Genomic DNA, 19,196 nt, shown 5'->3' with positions numbered 1-19,196 from the left:
CAAAAAAAAGAAACTCATCGGATCTGCGTGATTCACACAAGTCCCCCAGACAGCTGTGAAAAAGGCGGCATCTGCCAAAAGGCGCGCCGTTTGCATCCCTGCTTAAAGTAGAAAAGGTTGAGAACCCCTGCTCTAAAGCAAATCAGTGATACAGTGATCCAGGTGTCTTACCCTTCTATAAGGGAAGAGAAGAATGTGCTGCAGAAGTTGAGTTTGGGCTCAGTGATCTCTCCTGGCAGTTGGCTGATAAAGGGAAGTAAATTGGGGTGCAGGGTGGTGGCCAAGCCCCGCCCCCCTGCCCTCAACAGAGCCCAAAGCTTGGGCAGCACACCCTTCTGAGCATTGACGTGAGTCCAACAGTCCTGCAGAACATTGAGAACATTAAACTGATGAAGGATAATCCAATATTTTAATTTACTGTCAGAAAAAGAAACAAAAAAAATCTATAGAGGTGCTACTGAAGTCCGAATATTAACTGTGCAATCCTGAGACCTGAATTATAAAGTTGGAAAGGTTAAAACCCTTTTGGATTTTTTTTTACTTCATTTAAGCCAAAAATGTGAAAAAAATCAAATATTTAATAAAACAATATTAATAAAAAAATAAAAGAGAACCATCACTCACACAAAGATCACACCAAAGGGCCTGACCTGTATGCTGGAGATAACATGCAGAACAGCTTCCCATAGCGGCGGCAGCACAACAGGGTCGGAGTCATCGATACTGAGGAGTACGGCAGAACAAGCACGAGCTGCTTCTGTCTGAACGACCTGAGGTACGATTTCACACAGCGCAGCTACCATATTAAAGAACGCCCCTCTGACCTGGAGGAGAAGAGAACACAACTTCCAGCTTTGTACTTGCATTACATTTAAGTAAATAAGTTTCTGATCTGTTAAATTATCATTCAACAGTCTCCTTTAGTCGTTTTTACCAATTAAATTATCGCTTATCAGTTGAATATATTTAACAGTTATTCCACAAAATTGAGTCGTACATGAGCTGATAGCCGACAAAGCGAGTAACGCCGAGTCAACTATAATCCATGTATGACGAGATTGAGTGGAATAACTGTTTTATTCTATCCACATTCACTGGATTTTGAGAATTTTTTTTATTTTCTGCAAATTCAATTAAAAAAAAAAAAAAAAAAAAAAAAAAAAAAAAAAAACTTTATACAAAACTTCCGACAAAATTTCCACTTAGAATGGAAACAAACCGCCAAAATGGCAGTAGCAATTTGTGAAAAATGCTATTATAATAATTCCTGGGAAGAAGAAAAAAAAAAAGTACATTCTTACCATCAAATACTTTTACTCCATATTTTTTTTTTTTTGGGGGGGGGGGGGGGGGGGGAGTTTTCTTCTTCTTTTGGGTTTTTTGGCAGTTGGCAAACCAACTTAAAAGGTGTGTTACCACCACCGACTAGGCTGGAGTGTGGAACAGGAAATACTAGGGGGAAAGGAAAGGGGGGGAAAAAAAAACTATATTCTTTGAGCTATTTCTGTTTCTTTTAAATACTTGATGACAAATTTTGGGGTTTTGTTTCAAGTAGTTTTTAATTTGGCCCTCAGTTGGTTCAGCAAAACGCTCAGCCATTTTGTTTTTCTCTACTCACAGTATATAAGCTGATATCCTAGTAATAGAGTAACCAATCAGAGCGTGTGATTGCTCATATCTGGTCAACGTGGATAGAATCATACAGCGCCTTGCAAAAGTATTCATCCTTCTGGTGTTTGTCCTGTTTTGTTGCATTACAAGCTGGAATGAAAATGGATTTTGGGGGGTTTGGCACCATTTGATTTACACAACATGCCTACCATTTTAAAGGTGCACAATGTTGTTTTATTATGACACAAACAATAAGATGGGAAAACAGAAATTTGGAGCGTGCATAGGTATTCACCCCCCCCCCAAGTCAATACTTTGTAGAGCCACCTTTTGCTATAATTACAACTTCCAGTCTCTTGGAGTATGTCTCTATGAGCTAACACATCTAGCCACTGGGATTTTTGCCCATTCCTCAAGGCAAAACTACTCCAACTCCTAGAAGTTAGATGGATTGCGTTGGTGTACAGCAATCGTCAAGTTATGCCACAGATTCTCAACTGGATTGAGGTCTGGGCTTTGATTAGGCCATTCCAAGACATTTAAATGCTTCCTGTTAAACCGCTCCAGTGTAGCTTTAGCAGTATGTTTAGGGTCATTGTCCTGCTGGAACGTGAAGCTTCATCCCAGTCTCAAATCTCTGGCTGACTCAAACAGGTTTTCCTCCAGAATTGCCCTGTATTTAGTGCCATCCATCTTTCCTTCAGTCCTGACCAGCTTTCCTGTCCCTGCAGATGATGCTACCACCACCATGCTTCAACGTCAGGATGGTGTTCTGACAGTATCGGGTTTGTGCCACACATGGCATTTCCCATGATGGCCAAAAAGTTCAATTTTTGTCTCATTTGACCAGGGAATCTTCTTCCATGTGTCTGGGGAGTCTTCCACATGCTGTTGGGCAAACTCAAAGCCTGATTTTTTTTTTAAGCAATGACTTTTACTGGCTACTCTTCCATAAAGCCCCACTCTTTGGAGTGTACGGCTTAAAGTGGTCCGATGGACAGATACTCCCATCTCCACTGTGGATCTTTGCAGCTCCTTCAGTGTTATCTTTGGTGTCTTTGTTGCATCTCTGATTAATGTCCTCCTTGCCTGGTCTGAGTTTTGGTGGGTGGCCTTCTCTTGTCAGGTTTGTAGTGGTGCCATATTCTTTCCATTTTGCTATAATGGATTTAATGGTGCTCCCTGGGATATTCAAAGTTTGGGATACTTTTTATAACCCAACCCTGATCTATACTTCTCCACAACTTTGTCTCTGACCTGTTTGGAGGCTCCTTGGTTTTCATGTTGCTTGCTTAGTAGTGTTGCAGAGTCAGGGTCCTTCCAGAACAGCTTGATTTATACAGACATCATGTGACAGATCATATGACACTTTGACTGCACACGGGTGGATCTTAATCAACTAATTACGTGACTTATGAAGTGAATTGGTTGGACCAGCTCTTATTTAGGGGCTTCATACTTACGCACACTCCAGATTTCTGGTTTTTCATCTTATTGTTTGTGTCACAATAAAACAACAATGTGCACCTTTAAAGTGGTAGGCATGTTGTGTAAATCAAAAATGGTGCTAACCCTCCAAAAATCCATTTTAATTCCAGCTTGTAATGTGACAAAACAGGACAAACACCAGGGGGGATGAATACTTTTGCAAGGCACTGTAGATATCAAGAATTCAAGCATTCTGTTCCTTCACTTTCCATCAGTAAGTCCTAGAAATGCTGAAAATGTTTAGAGTGAATTGGTTGGATGATCTAAAACAGTGATTCTCAAACTGTGGTACGCGGGCTCCATCTAGTGGTACGCCAAAGAATCACTTAATTAAATATAAATAAAATTAAAAAATAAAACGTGAAATACTATCCATAATATCCGAATGGATGAAAATATCTTATCAACCGATGACAAGAAAATGAAAGGAGATAAAAATTAAGTTAATAATTTAAAAAAAAGTTTGCAAGTGCTTCTGGGTAGCCATACGTAGCATACATACGCATTCCCGCCGGTTCCGCTGACAGACGGTTATCTGCCATTGGTAGACTAGGCTGTGATGGGAAAAGGTGGAGGTGGCTTTGCTAATTATGACGAGTACGACAAAATTACTGTCGTGGCTTAAATCCAGACAGTCTTAAAACAGAGGGAGAACTGAAGAGGACGTGTGTGAGCCGAGCACAGATGCTAACAACAGTGGCAAAACCAGTCCCAGAACTGCTAGCAAACGGCAGAAACCAGTAAGGAGGAAGTATGACAAAAAATACATAAAACTGGGATTAATCTGGAGCGGGACAGAGGAGCTGCCCAGGCCGCAGTGTGTCGTATGCGGGGACGTTCTGAGCAATGAGTCCATGAAACCATCGCATCTCAAACAGCATCTTATAACCAAACATAGCACTAAAGGACAAACCAATGGATTTTTTTTTTTTTACGAAAACGTGATGAACTGAAGCAGTCCGAGTCCACCACTCTGTCCTATGGTACACCCGTAGCCAAAGCACAGGAAACTTCATATCGACACTGAAGGCATCTTTCAGAAAGCACACTCTGTTGGACTTCTGGATGAAGCAGTACAGTGAATACCCTGTGCTTTCTGACAAGACTGTGCGATTTCTCCTTCCTTTTGTGACCACCTACCTGTGCGAGAAAGGCTTTTCTTCACTTGTTGTCATAAAAACAAAAAGTACAAAAGCAGGGTGGATGCTGAGCCAAACCTGAGACTGAAGCTGACCTCCATTGACCCAGACGTTGCAGGACTGTGTTCACAGAGGCATGCACACCCATCACAATAGTCAATCAGTCAATACTCTGTGTATATTTAACTACAGCTGTTATTCTTAATGCTTTTCCTCACTTTTGTTTTATTCTTAATCTTATTGTTCTTCCTCTGTTTGTGGGTGGGTGTTTCTGTTTCAGAAAGCAGTCACTGGAGTTAAGAAACGGCAAGAACTGCAGCTATGCATAGCCTGTTTTGATTTTTTTCAAGTACAGTACTTTTTTTTTATACTTAACATTTAAGTACAGTACAGTTATTTAACTTTTAAGTGCATTTTCATTTAATCTAAGAACTGTCTTAATATTTATTTTAGTACAATGTTTATTTCACTTTTATGTGCAATTAATTGTATTTGATTCATTATTTAAGTACAGCGTTTTATTTTCCTATATTTAAACACAGTGTTACTGTTCAAAGTACTGTGTGTAATGTTACAGTGGCCAACAATATTAAATATACTTGTTAAATAAAACCTCCACCTTGTTTTTAATGAATACTTAGGCCTACTACGCTACTGTATTTTAATGTTGGTCATTATGGTGGTACTTGGAGAGCCAAGTATTTTCTGAGGTGGTACTTGGTGAAAAAAGTTTGAGAACCACTGATCTAAAATGTTTTGGTTTTTTGCACCTTATCCACCTCACCTGTGGGGTTTTGTGTTTGCTGTACTTCCAGAATTTCCCCTGGGAGATGATGTGAGTGAGCTGCTGGCTGAGAACCTCGCGATCAGAAATGGATGAGGACACAAGCAGTTTCTTGAGAGCCAGCAGCGAGCTGGTCAGAACACGCACATATTTTGCCTGTCGCTCCTCTTCTGGCACACTCCTGCACAGACGCATAACAGACATTTCAACTGCCACGAAGAACTCCAAATTATGGAAATGAAACTGCAATAATACACTAAGTAACTTTAAAAACGCGCATTGATAAAACTTGCTGAATTCGTGCTGAGTTTATCTCAAGAAGAAAAGAAATATATCACAATGGAAAAATAACTTCGTTCCGCCCGAATAAGTTCCAAATCTGTGCTCAAATCAGAATTTAAGGGAGTTGTACTCAATAACGTACAATATGACTCGGGTAGTCAATGACATGGACAGGCTTTAATTTTCAAACAAATTTTGCATACACTGTACACACACAATCTTGCCTATAAATACCCGGGGGAAATGATGGGAAAATTGTCATTATTGAAGATGCCACGCCTAAGCCAAAATCAACGTGAACAGGCCATCGGGATGTTGCGTGCCGGAAGTACACAGACAGAGGTCGCCCAGCACTTCGGTGTTCATCATTCGACCATTTCCCGTTTGAGTCAGCGTTACAGACAGACAGGGAGCACCAGGGATCATCCACGCCCTGGTCAGCCTTGAGTCACGACGCCAGTTCAGGATCAGCACATCAGGCTAGCTCACCTCCGTGACAGATTCCTGACACCCTCAGTCACTGCTGCTGAGACCCCTGGACGACACAGACCCAGAATCTCCAGCATGACGGTCCGAACATGGACCGACTGTCACTTTGAATTTTTTTATTGTGAATTAATTCTTGCGTTTGACAATAAATGTCCTTTATCGATGTTTCAAGATGTGTGTGCATTACATACAATATCATAAATTTCAAATATATGCATGGATCTAAAGTGATATCGTGTTGAATTCCATTGTGCGTTTTTAAAGTTACTTAGTATAGTTTAGCATTACTAAAAACAGTACATTGTAAGACAATATTCTGTGGGAAAAGACTTTACAAATGACTTGTTTACACTTACTGCGGGTCACTAAGTGTGTCGGCTGTTTCCTTGAGCAGATTGTCTTGGAGCACCTAAGGGAAACAAAATAGAGAAGCATGTGTAATAGTCAAGTATATTTCTATAGCGCTTTTAACAATAAACATTGTCGCAAAGCAGCTTTACAGAATTTGAACGACTTAAAACACGAGCTAATTTTATCCCTAATCTATCCCCAATGAGCAAGCCTGTGGCGACGGTGGCAAGGAAAAACTCCCTCAGACGACATGAAGAAACCTCGAGAGGAACCAGACTCAAAAGGGAACCCATCCTCATTTGGGCAACAACAGACAACATGACTATAACATTAACAGTTTTAACATGAAGTCAGTTTCGTTGATGTTATAAACTCTTCATTGATGGAAACTTGAGTGCAAAACTGTTCATGAAAACTGAAGTCCTAAAGTTAGCAAGTCAACTGTCGTCCTCAGCCATAAAAGCATTACTGTAAGTGTCCAGAGCGTCCTCCAGGTGTTCCTTTCAACTGTCCTCATGGGGCCGTCCTCCACAGGAGCGATGCGATGAGACTCCAACCAGACAACCAACCAGAGCCATTCCAATAGAACGGCACTGCTTAAGATTAGGCCATTCCCTCGAACATACAGTGCCTTGAAAAAGTACTCATACCCCTTGAACTTTTTCACATTTTTCCACCTTACAACCACAAACTTAAAAGTTTTTTACTGAGATTTTATGTGATAGACCAACACAGAGTAGCACATAATTGTGAAGTGAAACGAAAATGATAAATGGTCTTCAAAATTTTAAACAAATAAAAATCTGAAAAATGTGGTGTGCATTAGTATTCAGCCCCCTGTACTCTGATACCTCTAAATACAATCCAGTGCAATCGATTGCCTTCAGAAGTCATCTAATTATTTAATAGAGTCCTACTGTGTGTAATTTACTCTCAGCATAAATACACTTGTTCTGTGAAGGCCTCAGTGGTTTGTTAGAGAATACTGAAGAACAAACAGCATCATGAAGACCAACGAACTCACCAGACAGGTCAGGGATAAAGTTCTGGAGAAGTTTAAAGCAGGGTTAGGTTATAAAAAAAATATCCCAAGCTTTGAACATCTCAAGAAGCACTGTTCAATCCATCATTCAAAAATGGAAAAAGTATGGCACAACTGCAAACCTACCAAGACATGGCCGTCCACCTAAACTGACAGAGCGAGCAAGGAGAGCACTGGTCAGAGAAGCAGCCAAGAGGCCCATGATCACTCTGGAGGAGCTGCAGAAATCCACAGCTCAGGTGGGAGAATCTGTGCACAGGACAACTATAAGTCGTGCACTCCACAAATCTGGCCTTTTTGGAAGAGTGGCAAGAAGAAAGCCCTTGTTGAAAGACAGGCATAAGTTCCGCTTCCGGCCATGACACGGATGGCAGCATAAAGAAGTTGCTCCCGAGTAAGTTATAATTTTAGCCCTAAATCATCACATATCAAACACCAAAGTAGGAAAAATCTATGAGAGGGCAACGATGGCAGCTAAGGTTAAAAAAGACAGCAAAGAACTTAAAGCACAAAAGCAAACAGGGACTCGAAATGACGATGCTAATCCTGTCGGGGAATCTACGGCTAATTTGCATCTGAAAATTAAGAGAATTTCGACAGGACAATAAATCACAAATGGAAGAAATCAAAGGGGAAATAACAAAAACCAACACCAAATTGGGGCGGCACGGTGGTGTAGTGGTTAGCACTGTCGCCTCACAGCAAGAAGGTCCTGGGTTCGAGCCCCATGGCCGGCGAGGGCCTTTCTGTGCGGAGTTTGCATGTTCTCCCCGTGTCCGCGTGGGTTTCCTCCGGGTGCTCCGGTTTCCCCCACAGTCCAAAGACATGCAGATTAGGTTAACTGGTGGCTCTAAATTGAGCGTAGGTGTGAATGTGAGTGTGAATGGTTGTCTGTGTCTGTGTGTCAGCCCTGTGATGACCTGGCGACTTGTCCAGGGTGTACCCCGCCTTTCGCCCGTAGTCAGCTGGGATAGGCTCCAGCTTGCCTGCGACCCTGTAGAAGGATAAAGCAGCTAGAGATAATGAGAATGAGAACACCAAATTGGAAGAGGCTGAGGGCCGAATCGAAAAGGCAGAAGAAAGAATACAAAATGTCGAGGACATTGTGTCTGAAATGCTAAAACTTCATGCTCAGATGGAGGCAAGGCTAACCGAGCAGGAGAGTCGATCACGACGCGAAAACATTCGCTTATATGGGATTCCGGAGGGGGCTGAAAGGGACAGTCTGTCAGTGATTGTGTTCGTGGAGCAGCTGATAAGGGATAATCTTGACGTTGCTGATACGGCCCTGAACACTGAGAGAGCCCATCGCTCACTAGGAGTTCGGCCCCCACCAAATGCACAACCAAGATCAATCGTTGTCAAATTCGCTAGCTTCCGAACCAAGTAGATAGTGCTCAGGAAAGCGTGGCAAAAAAAGGGTTTGATGTTGGGCACAACCCGAATTAACGTAGACAATGATTACTCACCACGTATTCTACAACAACGAAAAGAATATGCAGAGGTTCGGAAGGTTCCCAGGGATCGAAACATCAAGTTTCAAACATTGTTCCCTGCCCGGCTTCAAGTGCAATACCAGGAAGGAGAAAAGATCTACAACACGGTTGAAGAGGCAATGGGAGATTTGGCTGAAAGAGGTTTCGACATCGCCGCGGTCAATCAACCTGAGACAATGATGGAGCGCCTTAGGAAATTAAGCTGGCAGAGAAGCGGACGAGCCTGACGACGAGTGGAAAGCACCGGTTCTGGAACCCCAAACTATAAAGAGCGACTGCAGGGCTTCCAAAGAGATGTACCACCCCAAAGCGCAGACAGCGGTTAGTAACTTGATGTAAAAACGGACTCAATCCCCACTTAGGAATGGTGAGTTTTGCTTGTGTGACTATTTAGCTCATAACAGAGCATAACGTGGCGCTAAACCTAGCCGTAAAGTTATATTTCTAATACTCGGGAAAACAAATGGACATGGAACTTTATGTGGACACCTGTGAGGGCCCTCCCACTTACCAAGAGGGAGGCTATCCCCCAAATCCACCTGCTTCCATCTGGTGGAGGGTCTTAAGTAAGACTCATATCTTGGAAGACCATTTTATGTTTATCTTTTCTTATCTTGTTCAATGTTCACAATATGTTTGTTTACAGTCGTTCTATACTGTACAGGGGTCATTTTTCACTAAAATGCAGGACATGCCCAAGGATATAAGCCTTAATGCAGAACATAAGATTAGCCACATATAATGTTAACGGTTTAAATAACCCAGTCAAAAGAGGGAAAATTTTAGCACAACTTAAAAAGAGATAAGGTTCAAGTAGCCTATCTTCAAGAAACCCACCTCAACACCATTGAACATGCCAAACTTAACAGGATTGGCATTAAATATGTATTTGCATCATCTGATAGATCTGGGCATAAAAGAGGAGTAGCTATTCTGATAGCAAGAGGCGTGAATTATGAGCACATATCAGAACTCACTGATACGGGAGGCAGGTATGTGATGATTACAGGCAAAATAGAAGGGACTATGGTAACTTTACTTAACGTTTATGCACCTCCAGGCAGTGGATGGATGTTTTATAGGAAAATGTTTGACTTGATGACAACAAAAGCACAAGGGGTTGTCATTTGTGGGGGCGACTTTAACATACACCCAACACTAGATGTTTCAGGCCAAGTTTACATTAGACCGTATCTGTCTCGTTTTCTCCGCCAGGGTTCACGTATTCAATCCAGATCGTGTCTGGTCCGGTGCTGTGTAAACATTGAGAATACGCGGATACGCTGTGCTGAGCTCTAGCTGGCGTTGTCATTGGACAACGTCACTGTGACATCCACCTTCCTGATTCGCTGGCGTTGGTCATGTGACGCGACTGCTGAAAAACGGCGCGGACTTCCGCCTTGTATCACCTTTCATTAAAGAGTATAAAAGTATGAAAATACTGCAAATACTGATGCAAATACTGCCCATTGTGTAGTTATGATTGTCTTTAGGCTTGCCATCCTTCCACTTGCAAGTGGCAAGTGACGCGCATGCCTGACATGCACTAGGATCTCACACACAGTGGCTCAGTCCCGAATCACTGCTCGTGCACTTCACTCGCGCGCTCTGTGAGCTGCGCAGGGCCGGAGTGCGCACCCTCCAGAGGGCACTCGCTGTTCAGGGCGGAGTGATTTGGAGCGCAGGATGCCTGCGGAGCCGAGCGTATCCGTGTATTGGCGTTGCTGGGTGCACGCAAATCGTGTATTGGCGTTGCTGTGTGCACGCTAATCGTTTTAAAAACGTTAATCTGATGATCCGCTGATACGGTCTAATGTAAACCCCACCTCAAATGGTAAGTCTGAGACAAAACCTATAAGTAGAAGAGTGATTGACTTGAAAGAATTAGGTACTGTAGCTATATGGAGAGAATTGCATCCTACCACCCGAGACTATACTTATTTTTCTGTACCACATACAATATACACCAGGATAGATTACTTTTTTATTTGCAGTAGAGATCTACACAAAATTGAGAGGTGTGACATAGGCCCAATTACTCTCTCAGATCATAGCCCCATATTTATTTATATACGTCATTGAACAGGGAACAAAGATCTACATTATGGAGACTAAATTCAAATATATTGGCCAATCCAGATACTAAGAAGTGTTTACTAGCAGAAATTGACGCATTCATGGATATAAATGATAATGGGGAGGTGACACCTGGTATCCTCTGGGATTCACTTAAAGCTGTTATGAGGGGGAAAATCATCGCTACCACCTCTTTCATACAAAAAATAAGACGACAAAAACTGCAAGACCTGGAGACTAAATTAAAACATTTACAAAGGGCTCACAGTACCGCCGTAGATGAAGGGGATAAACAAAAAATGAAAGAGATAAAGATGGAGATAGAGGAAATGAGCACACAGGAAATACAAAAGAAGTTTCTATTTTTAAAACAACGTTATTATAAGGTTGGAGGGAAGGCAATGAAACTCTTGGCATACAAATTGAAAAAAACAGCAAGCGGATAACACCATTTCTAAGATTCGAAATCCAGAATCTGGGGAAATTGAACACACATTAGAAAAAATCCAGCAGAGTTTTGAAAAGTTCTACAAAACACTTTATTCCCAGCAACATATTGACAATACTTCTCATATTGATACATTCTTGGCCTCGCTTGATCTACCCTCTATCTCTGCAGAATAAAATGAACAACTAGACCGGACAATTCCCCGGGGGAAATTGTGAGAGGATGCAGTGCGCGAAGCAATTCGGTCACGCATGTTCGCTGGCCGTGAATGTGTGACCCGCAATGATGTTTCAATGCAATGATTGTGTGTGTGCTCGAGACAGCAGCCATCATGAAGAAGAGCTATTCAAGAGTATAACCAAAGTGACTACAGGCGGAAATTAGCATGTACTGCTATAACCTGGGACAGACATCTGTCCTTACCACAAGGATAATGTTTAATTTGTGCACTGTCCCTTTTAAAAATAAAATAAACTCTAAACTCTAAGAAGAGTGTTTGTAGTTTGTATGTACGAACAGAAGTGTTCCTAATAAAGTGGGCGGCTAAGGTGAGGCTAAGACACACAAGGGCTGGAGTTTTCTACTGTTTTTTTTATGAAGGACCAGGCCTCGAACAATGACAAATAACTCGACAACGGAAGCAGCTATTCACAAAATTCTTTCACACTGAGCGCTAGAAGGGTCTCCTGAATAAAATGATGTATTTTTTTGTTTGTACTCCTTAAAATAACGACACTAGAGCGATTTAAAAACGAGTGACTTTTCACTCACGTTTATAATGTGTGTCAATGAGCTAAGACACACAAGGTCTTGAATATTGTGCTGTGTTTTACTACGGACCAGACCTCGAACAATGACAAATAACTCGACAACGGAAGCAGCTATTCACAAAATTCTTTCACACTGAGCGCTAGAAGGGTCTCCTGAATAAAATGATGTATTTTTTTGTTTGTACTCTTTAAAATAACGACACTAGAGCGATTTAAAAACGAGTGACTTTTCACTCACGTTTATAATGTGTGTCAATGAGCTAAGACACACAAGGTCTTGAATATTGTGCTGTGTTTTACTACGGACCAGACCTCGAACAATGACAAATAACTCGACAAGGGAAGCAGCTATTCACAAAATTCTTTCACACTGAGCGCTAGAAGGGTCTCCTGAATAAAATGATGTATTTTTTTGTTTGTACTCTTTAAAATAACGACACTAGAGCGATTTAAAAACGAGTGACTTTTCACTCACGTTTATAATGTGTGTCAATGAGCTAAGACACACAAGGTCTTGAATATTGTGCTGTGTTTTACTACGGACCAGACCTCGAACAATGACAAATAACTCGACAATGGAAGCAGCTATTCACAAAATTCTTTCACAGTTAGCGCTAGAAGGGTCTCCTGAATAAAATGTATTTTTTTGTTTGTACTCTTTAAAATAACGACACTAGAGCGATTTAAAAACGAGTGACTTTTCACTCACGTTTATAATGTGTGTCAATGAGCTAAGACACACAAGGTCTTGAATATTGTGCTGTGTTTTACTACGGACCAGACCTCGAACAATGACAAATAACTCGACAACGGAAGCAGCTATTCACAAAATTCTTTCACAGTGAGCGCTAGAAGGGTCTCCTGAATAGACTGATGTAATTTTTTTGTCTGTATTGTTAAAAATGAGGACGCTACAGGGAGTTAAAAACGAGTGACTTTTCAGCAACGTTTATAATGGGAGTCAATGAGGCCACTCACCTGTGCTCTCCTCACTTTGAGGCTTGTCATTCAAAAACCGTAAATCCTATCGTTTAGGTAGACACATTGTGTGAATCAGGACAAGTTTTCCTACTACTTTTGAGAAAATCATGTCTGTAGAGTGAAATTTGTGGCTGAAAACACAGTTTAAGCGAGAAAGTTTGAGCTTTTTTTTCAAACTGTCTGCACTCTAAGCTTAACGACCCTCACTGGCGTGTAACGCAATAGACACCCATTCAAAAGCCGGATTTTCTCCCGGAACCCACATGGCGTTTGAGCCGGGACTGATCCGAAAGTGTAGAACCCAGCAGAAAAGTTGAATGCCAGATCCACAGAGGAGAAGTTTTCCTACATTTTAGAGTTTGAATCACGTCTCTAGGTGAAAGCATGCCAGAGCAGCGGATGTTTGAAAAAGTGCTTTTTTTTCAATTAATTCCATAGAAATGAATGGGGTTTTTTTGGGCGATTTTTTCGCGACTACGTCGCGAAAAAATCGTATTCTGTAGAGAAAAGTAATAGCATAGCGAGTCCGATCGAGCCGCACGTTTTGATATATTGTTTGTCTGTGTGCGACGTACGGTTTTTGAGTTAATCGAAATCGAAATTTGCGTAGGAATAAGAAGAATACGGAAGAAGAAGAAGAAGAAATACGTAGAAGAACAATAGTTGCAGTGCTTTGCACTGCAACCTATGGGCTCCCCTAGGGGAGCCCATAGGTTGCTGTGCTGCAGCACTGCATCCTAATTAGCAGCAGCAATCACAACTGATGAAATAAATGCAGCCATCTCTAGGTTAAAGACAAACAAGTCACCAGGTCCAGACGGCTTTACAGGGGAATGGTATAAAGCTGGGGTGCCATGGTAACGGCCCGATTGGTCATCACATCCGGCCCGGTGGTTCATGAGACTTTTTTTTTTAATAATAATAAATTAATAAAAATCGAATGTTGTGGGGGTTTTTTCGTAATGATTTTAAATCTAATGTTTCAATTTGATTCCCTTTTCCATTTTCGTGTAATCCATCGGTTCGTTTTTAGCTGCTCTCTGCAGCACGCGCAGGTGCAATGACCCAGATTTAATGTAGAGTAGGCTTTGTTGCTCGTAGTTGTTTTCTTTCAGGAAAAATGGAGAGAGAAATACTTTTTCTGGGAAGTAGGGGGAAAACCTGTTTGTCTGATTTGTTCGCAACAAGTGGCTGTACCGAAGGAATACAATGTCAAAAGACATTACGAGACCCACGCCGACAAATACAGCCAATTCACCGGGCAACGCAGGACTGAAAAGCTAAATGAGCTTGCCTCAAACCTTCAAAAACAGCAAGCAGCTTTCTCAAAGTCTCGAGAGACACATGAAGGTTCGTTTTAATATCATACATCATCTTCAGTTCTCCTTTAATGTTAAATGCGGCTGTTTTCAAAGAGGGGTGTCTCAATATCTTTGTTGTACATTTTATTTCATGTTAGGGGCAGTGAAGGCGAGCTACATCATCGCGTGGGAGATCGCAAAAGTGTCCAAGCCATTTTCGGAGGGTGCATTCATCAAGGATAAATACGCATCTGTTGGAATCCAATCTTTCTATCAGTCATTGCCACCAGAGTACCCAATTATCACGGCCTTTGCCGGTAAAATACTCTGTATGTTCGGGACAACATATTTATGTGAACAGGCATTTTCAGTAATGAATATTAATAAATCGAAACTGCGTAGTCGTCTGACCCATGGACATCTCAACGATGTCATGAAAATAGCAACTGCCCAGAGTCTGTCCCCCAATGTCGACAAGCTGGTAAAAAGTAAAAGACTTCTGGCTTCCACATGTAAAATGTAGCTGGTATTTCTCCCCCATGTAACCTTGTGCTGTGTGCTTGAGGGGGAATAAACAGGATGGGTGTGTGGAAATATATGTGGGACTTGACCAGCAAAGTTAATGTGCCATCTGTAGTTTGTTTTTATTGGTATGTTCAGTCATATTTGGCTCTTTTAAACTAATGCTACTGGATATTTAGTCACTTGACCTATTGGTGGAATTATTTACCCTGGCACTTCTTTCTTTTGACTCGTTTAGGCCTACTTGCCAATCGTTTTAATTGGCCTAATTAGGCCTATGCATTGACATGTTTTTGATGTGCAAGATCAATAAATCTGATCCAAGTCATTTACAGTTTACACTTGTGTTATTTGTGTCTTAGTCCATTTCTGTAGCATTTTTTTTATAAATGTAGGCTACTTGCATGCTTAGACTGTTACATTTTCAGAGGGTAAATTGCTTTTGTCTGCCATGTTATTGTGCGCCTCATTTTGAGGCTATAGCTTTACAATTCCTTTTGGGCATATAGGCCTTCAAAAATCATATAAAATAATGTCCTTTTGTTGAGTAAGTGTCTGGTCTTTTCAGGCCAAAAGTGTAATTCGGCCCCCAAGGTCCCACTTGAAAAAAATCTGGCCCCTTTACCAATTTCACCCTGGCACCCCTGGTATAAAGCTTTGAAAGAGAAATTAGTTCCTATATTACTGGATACCTTCAACTGGGTCTTAAGAGAAAACAAAATTCCACCCTCTTGGAAAGAGGCAACAATTTCATTGATCCCCAAGGAAGGGAAAGATACGTTGGAGTGTGGTAATTTTCGCCCTATTAGCGTATTAAACGTAGATTACAAACTATTTACATCCATACTGGCACATAGACAGTGTCGTGCAAGTTCACACTTTTTTTGAACTAGTTCAAGTTCAGTTCAAACATGTTAAAAGTGAACTGTTCACGTTCATAGTTCACAGTTTTAATTCTGAACTAGTTCAAAGTTCAGTTCATTTTACTTTTAGGCGGGATATGAAAATAAAGACTAAAATCATATGCTACATTCTAGCTCAAAACTACTCACATATTATAGATATTATATTCTATCACACAAAATGGAAGTTATTGTACATACTATATATGGAAAAAAGGACAAAATATTTTGATTTCTTCACTGACTCAACCACTGCTACCAAAACGTTACACGTGACTTCAAACAAATGCTTTCAGTTTCAACTAACAGTAACTTCTAATAAACGACAACTAGACTTCCTCATAAATGTGTGTGTTTCTAAAAAGATGACTGCCAATATGTATACACACTGAAGGAGTGCTATTTTAAGATCCATATCAACAGCATTGACCATATCAACCATATTGATCAGACAGAGGGATGCATGCTCAAGGGCTTTTTATTTCTCAAAATACAAAACAGGAAAACTTCAGATAGCCTCATTCTTCAGTACACATCTGTGTATGCACACAACAATCAAATTTCTAAAATTATTTGGCATTGTACTCATCTGTGTTCTCCGTGCCGCTACTTGAACTTTCACTGGCCATGTTGCTGTGAGTGTGCGCCGGCTGTGGTGTGCGCGCTGTCTGCTGCCTGTAGCTAGGGAACGCTGGGTTACGCCTACTCTGCTCTGCTGCATCATGGGTAACGTAGTATGGAGCCAAATCATAGAGCCATCCACTATCTCCGGCTTCACACTACGTTATCCATGATGCATTGCACACACGCGGCACCTCAGGGCAGTGAGTGACAACAACATCAGACTGACAGTGAAGTAGTAGAACGTAAAATATCTTGCAAGTAGACGTGCCACTCGATTCATCAGGTTTCATGTTTGTCGTTCATGTCCCATAATTTGAACGAGTTCACGTTCAAGTTCTTTCATTACAAAGTTGTTGCGTTCAGTTCAAAGTTCATGGAAAAACGAGCGTGTTCAGTGAACGCGTTCTTTTGAACGCGTTCATGCACAACACTGCACATAGAATAGATAAGATTTTACCTTCCCTAATTCATACGGACCAGACTGGCTTCATAAGGCAAAGGCAAACTCAGGACAACTTGAGAAGAACACTTCACATTATTAACCACATCATACAAAAAGACAAAGAGGCAATGCTGGTAAGTCTGGACGCGGAGAAGGCGTTTGACTCTGTTAGGTGGTCCTTCTTGTACAAAGTTTTAACAAAATTTGGCTTCCATAAATCAATTATTGACACATTCCAAGCCCTATATGACAGCCCTATTGCTAGGATTAAGGTCAATGGAGCTCTTTCAAAGGCATTCACCCTGGAACAAGGAACAAGACAGGGGTGTCCAGCCTCCCCCCTGCTTTTTGCGTTATTTATCGAACCCTTGAGTCAGTGGATTCGACAGAATAGTGACATTAAAGGGATAACTATACACAACGAGGAACATAAACTAGCGCTTTTTGCCGATGATATCTTAGGCTACATCCACACGACAACGGCAACGAGATGTTATTTAAAAATATATCGCGTCCAAATGGGCAACAATCAGTAAAATATCAGGTCCATATGGCAACGCAACGCTTGCTGAAAACGATGCAATACACATGCCACACCTCTAGGGGCGCTGTAAGACGGTCCCTTCGGAGACACCAGAACAATAGAAGTAGTAAGGACGCATGCGCATAATGCGCGAGACTTCATATTAGCCACAAAGTCAGGAAAATCTGTTTGTAAAATTACATTATAATGACCAAATACAATGAAAAGTATTTTTCCAGTCTCACCTGTGAAAGGTAATCCCATGTGATCTCGTTTGGACGGCAAACCTGTTGGTACAGTTAAACGCAGCTAATCTTTATTCTCCGCTTTGACCTATCCAATATGGCAGCAAGGATGATGTATGATTCTACGCGGAAGGCGGCGTCTTTAATGGTCCGGAATAAATTGAATGCTACACGTTGATGGATTAATTTGTTTCTCACCTGTGAAAGGTAATCCCATGTGATCTCGTTTGGACGGTAAACCTGTTGGTACAGTTAAAGGCAGCACATGAATCTTTATTCTCCGCTTTGACCTCTCCAATATGGCAGCGAGGATGACGTATGATTCTACGCGGAAGGCGGTGTCTTTAATGGTCCGGAATAAATTGGATTAATTTGCTCCTCTACGCCCTTTTTGAGGAATGTATTGTAGGACTTAAATCAACATCTGAAGAGGTGAGATCGCTCCTTTTTTTCCCTATTTTTGCTGGCGGGATTGCACCATTACACAATAAATATTCACAGTGAAAATATTTTGTAAGCGCGTTTCATGAACCAAGTTATAGGATTTGTTGACAACTCGCATCGCAATGAGAAGATCATTGGCACTACTGGTGTTAAGAATCAGACCATTTCATAAATGAATATTTTGCTGTAGAGCTGCAGTGTTTGTACAATTGCATGTTTTTGCTTCACTATTCTGCTTCTTGCATTACTACTGTGAACTAACACTGAACATAATAATAATAATAATAATAATAATAATAATAATATCCAAGCTCGTGTTTCACTCTCACTAGTGCTCTGTAAGGCTTTTTCCTGGTGATATTCGTTACACTTCTATCCAGCGTGAAGCACTCACAGTCATGTGGTTGTGACGTCATCGTAAACAAATCCGTTCTACTCATCCAGACGACTTCACAACGGCAACGTTGCCAGATCTTTGCACTCTGGAACCCGTTCTCAAAAAGATTGCGTTTTGGGCACCCAAAACGCCGGTGCCGTGTGGACGCCAGGCCTAAACGATAAGCAATTGTATCGGAGTCACCTGAATCCGTTGCCGTGTGGACAGGGCCTTAGTCTACTTAACAGAGCCTACTCTAACATTTCCTAAACTAATGACCGAATTAGAAAAATATGGCGCTCTGTCTGGATACAAAGTAAATGTTCAGAAGACGCAAGTGCTAACTTTTCATTTTGATCCACCCAGATCCTTGATAGGGCAGTACCAACTAAGATGGGAGGCAGATCATACAAGATACCTTGGTGTTAATTTCCCAAAAGATATTACAAAACTATCCACTTTGAATTATGGGCCACTAAACAACAACATTAAATCTGACATGCAGAGATGGAGCGTCATTCCCTTCCTTGGTCTCTACTCAAGGGTGGAGTGTATAAGAATTAATGTACTACCAAGATTATTATACCTCTTTCAGTGTCTCCCAGTAGACATACCCATAAAACAGTTCATGGAATGGGACAAAATGATATCAAGATCTCTGTGGCAAGGTAAAAAACCTAGGATTAGGTATAAAACTCTTTAATTGCACAAAGACTATGGTGGTCTAGGCCTTCCCTGCTTGCGGGAATATTATTTTGCAGCCCAATTAAGACCTTTAGTGTGCTGGAGCAACCCATCATATTCAGCAAGATGGAAAGATATAGAGAGCAATATGACTCCTCAGATCCCCTTAGCAGCTA

The 19,196-nt window shown here is 41.3% G+C and overlaps 1 protein-coding gene across 1 annotated transcript in view; it reads right to left on the bottom strand.

Annotated features, from left to right (window-relative positions):
* The window catches only part of ltn1 (listerin E3 ubiquitin protein ligase 1), a 126,368-nt gene that overhangs the window by 76,668 nt on the left and 30,504 nt on the right, over positions 1 to 19,196 (bottom strand). Inside the window, exons 5-8 of the mRNA XM_060909293.1 lie at positions 6,150 to 6,202; positions 5,023 to 5,203; positions 651 to 824; positions 172 to 362 (exon numbers count right to left, since the gene is read on the bottom strand). Coding sequence (XP_060765276.1) covers positions 172 to 362; positions 651 to 824; positions 5,023 to 5,203; positions 6,150 to 6,202 — 599 coding nt within the window. The remainder of the gene's footprint in view (positions 1 to 171; positions 363 to 650; positions 825 to 5,022; positions 5,204 to 6,149; positions 6,203 to 19,196) is intronic.

This window comes from Neoarius graeffei, chromosome 25, assembly GCF_027579695.1.
Source record: "Neoarius graeffei isolate fNeoGra1 chromosome 25, fNeoGra1.pri, whole genome shotgun sequence".
In the NCBI taxonomy this organism is placed as follows: Eukaryota; Metazoa; Chordata; class Actinopteri; order Siluriformes; family Ariidae; genus Neoarius; species Neoarius graeffei.
This window is presented reverse-complemented; position numbering and strand designations above follow the sequence as displayed.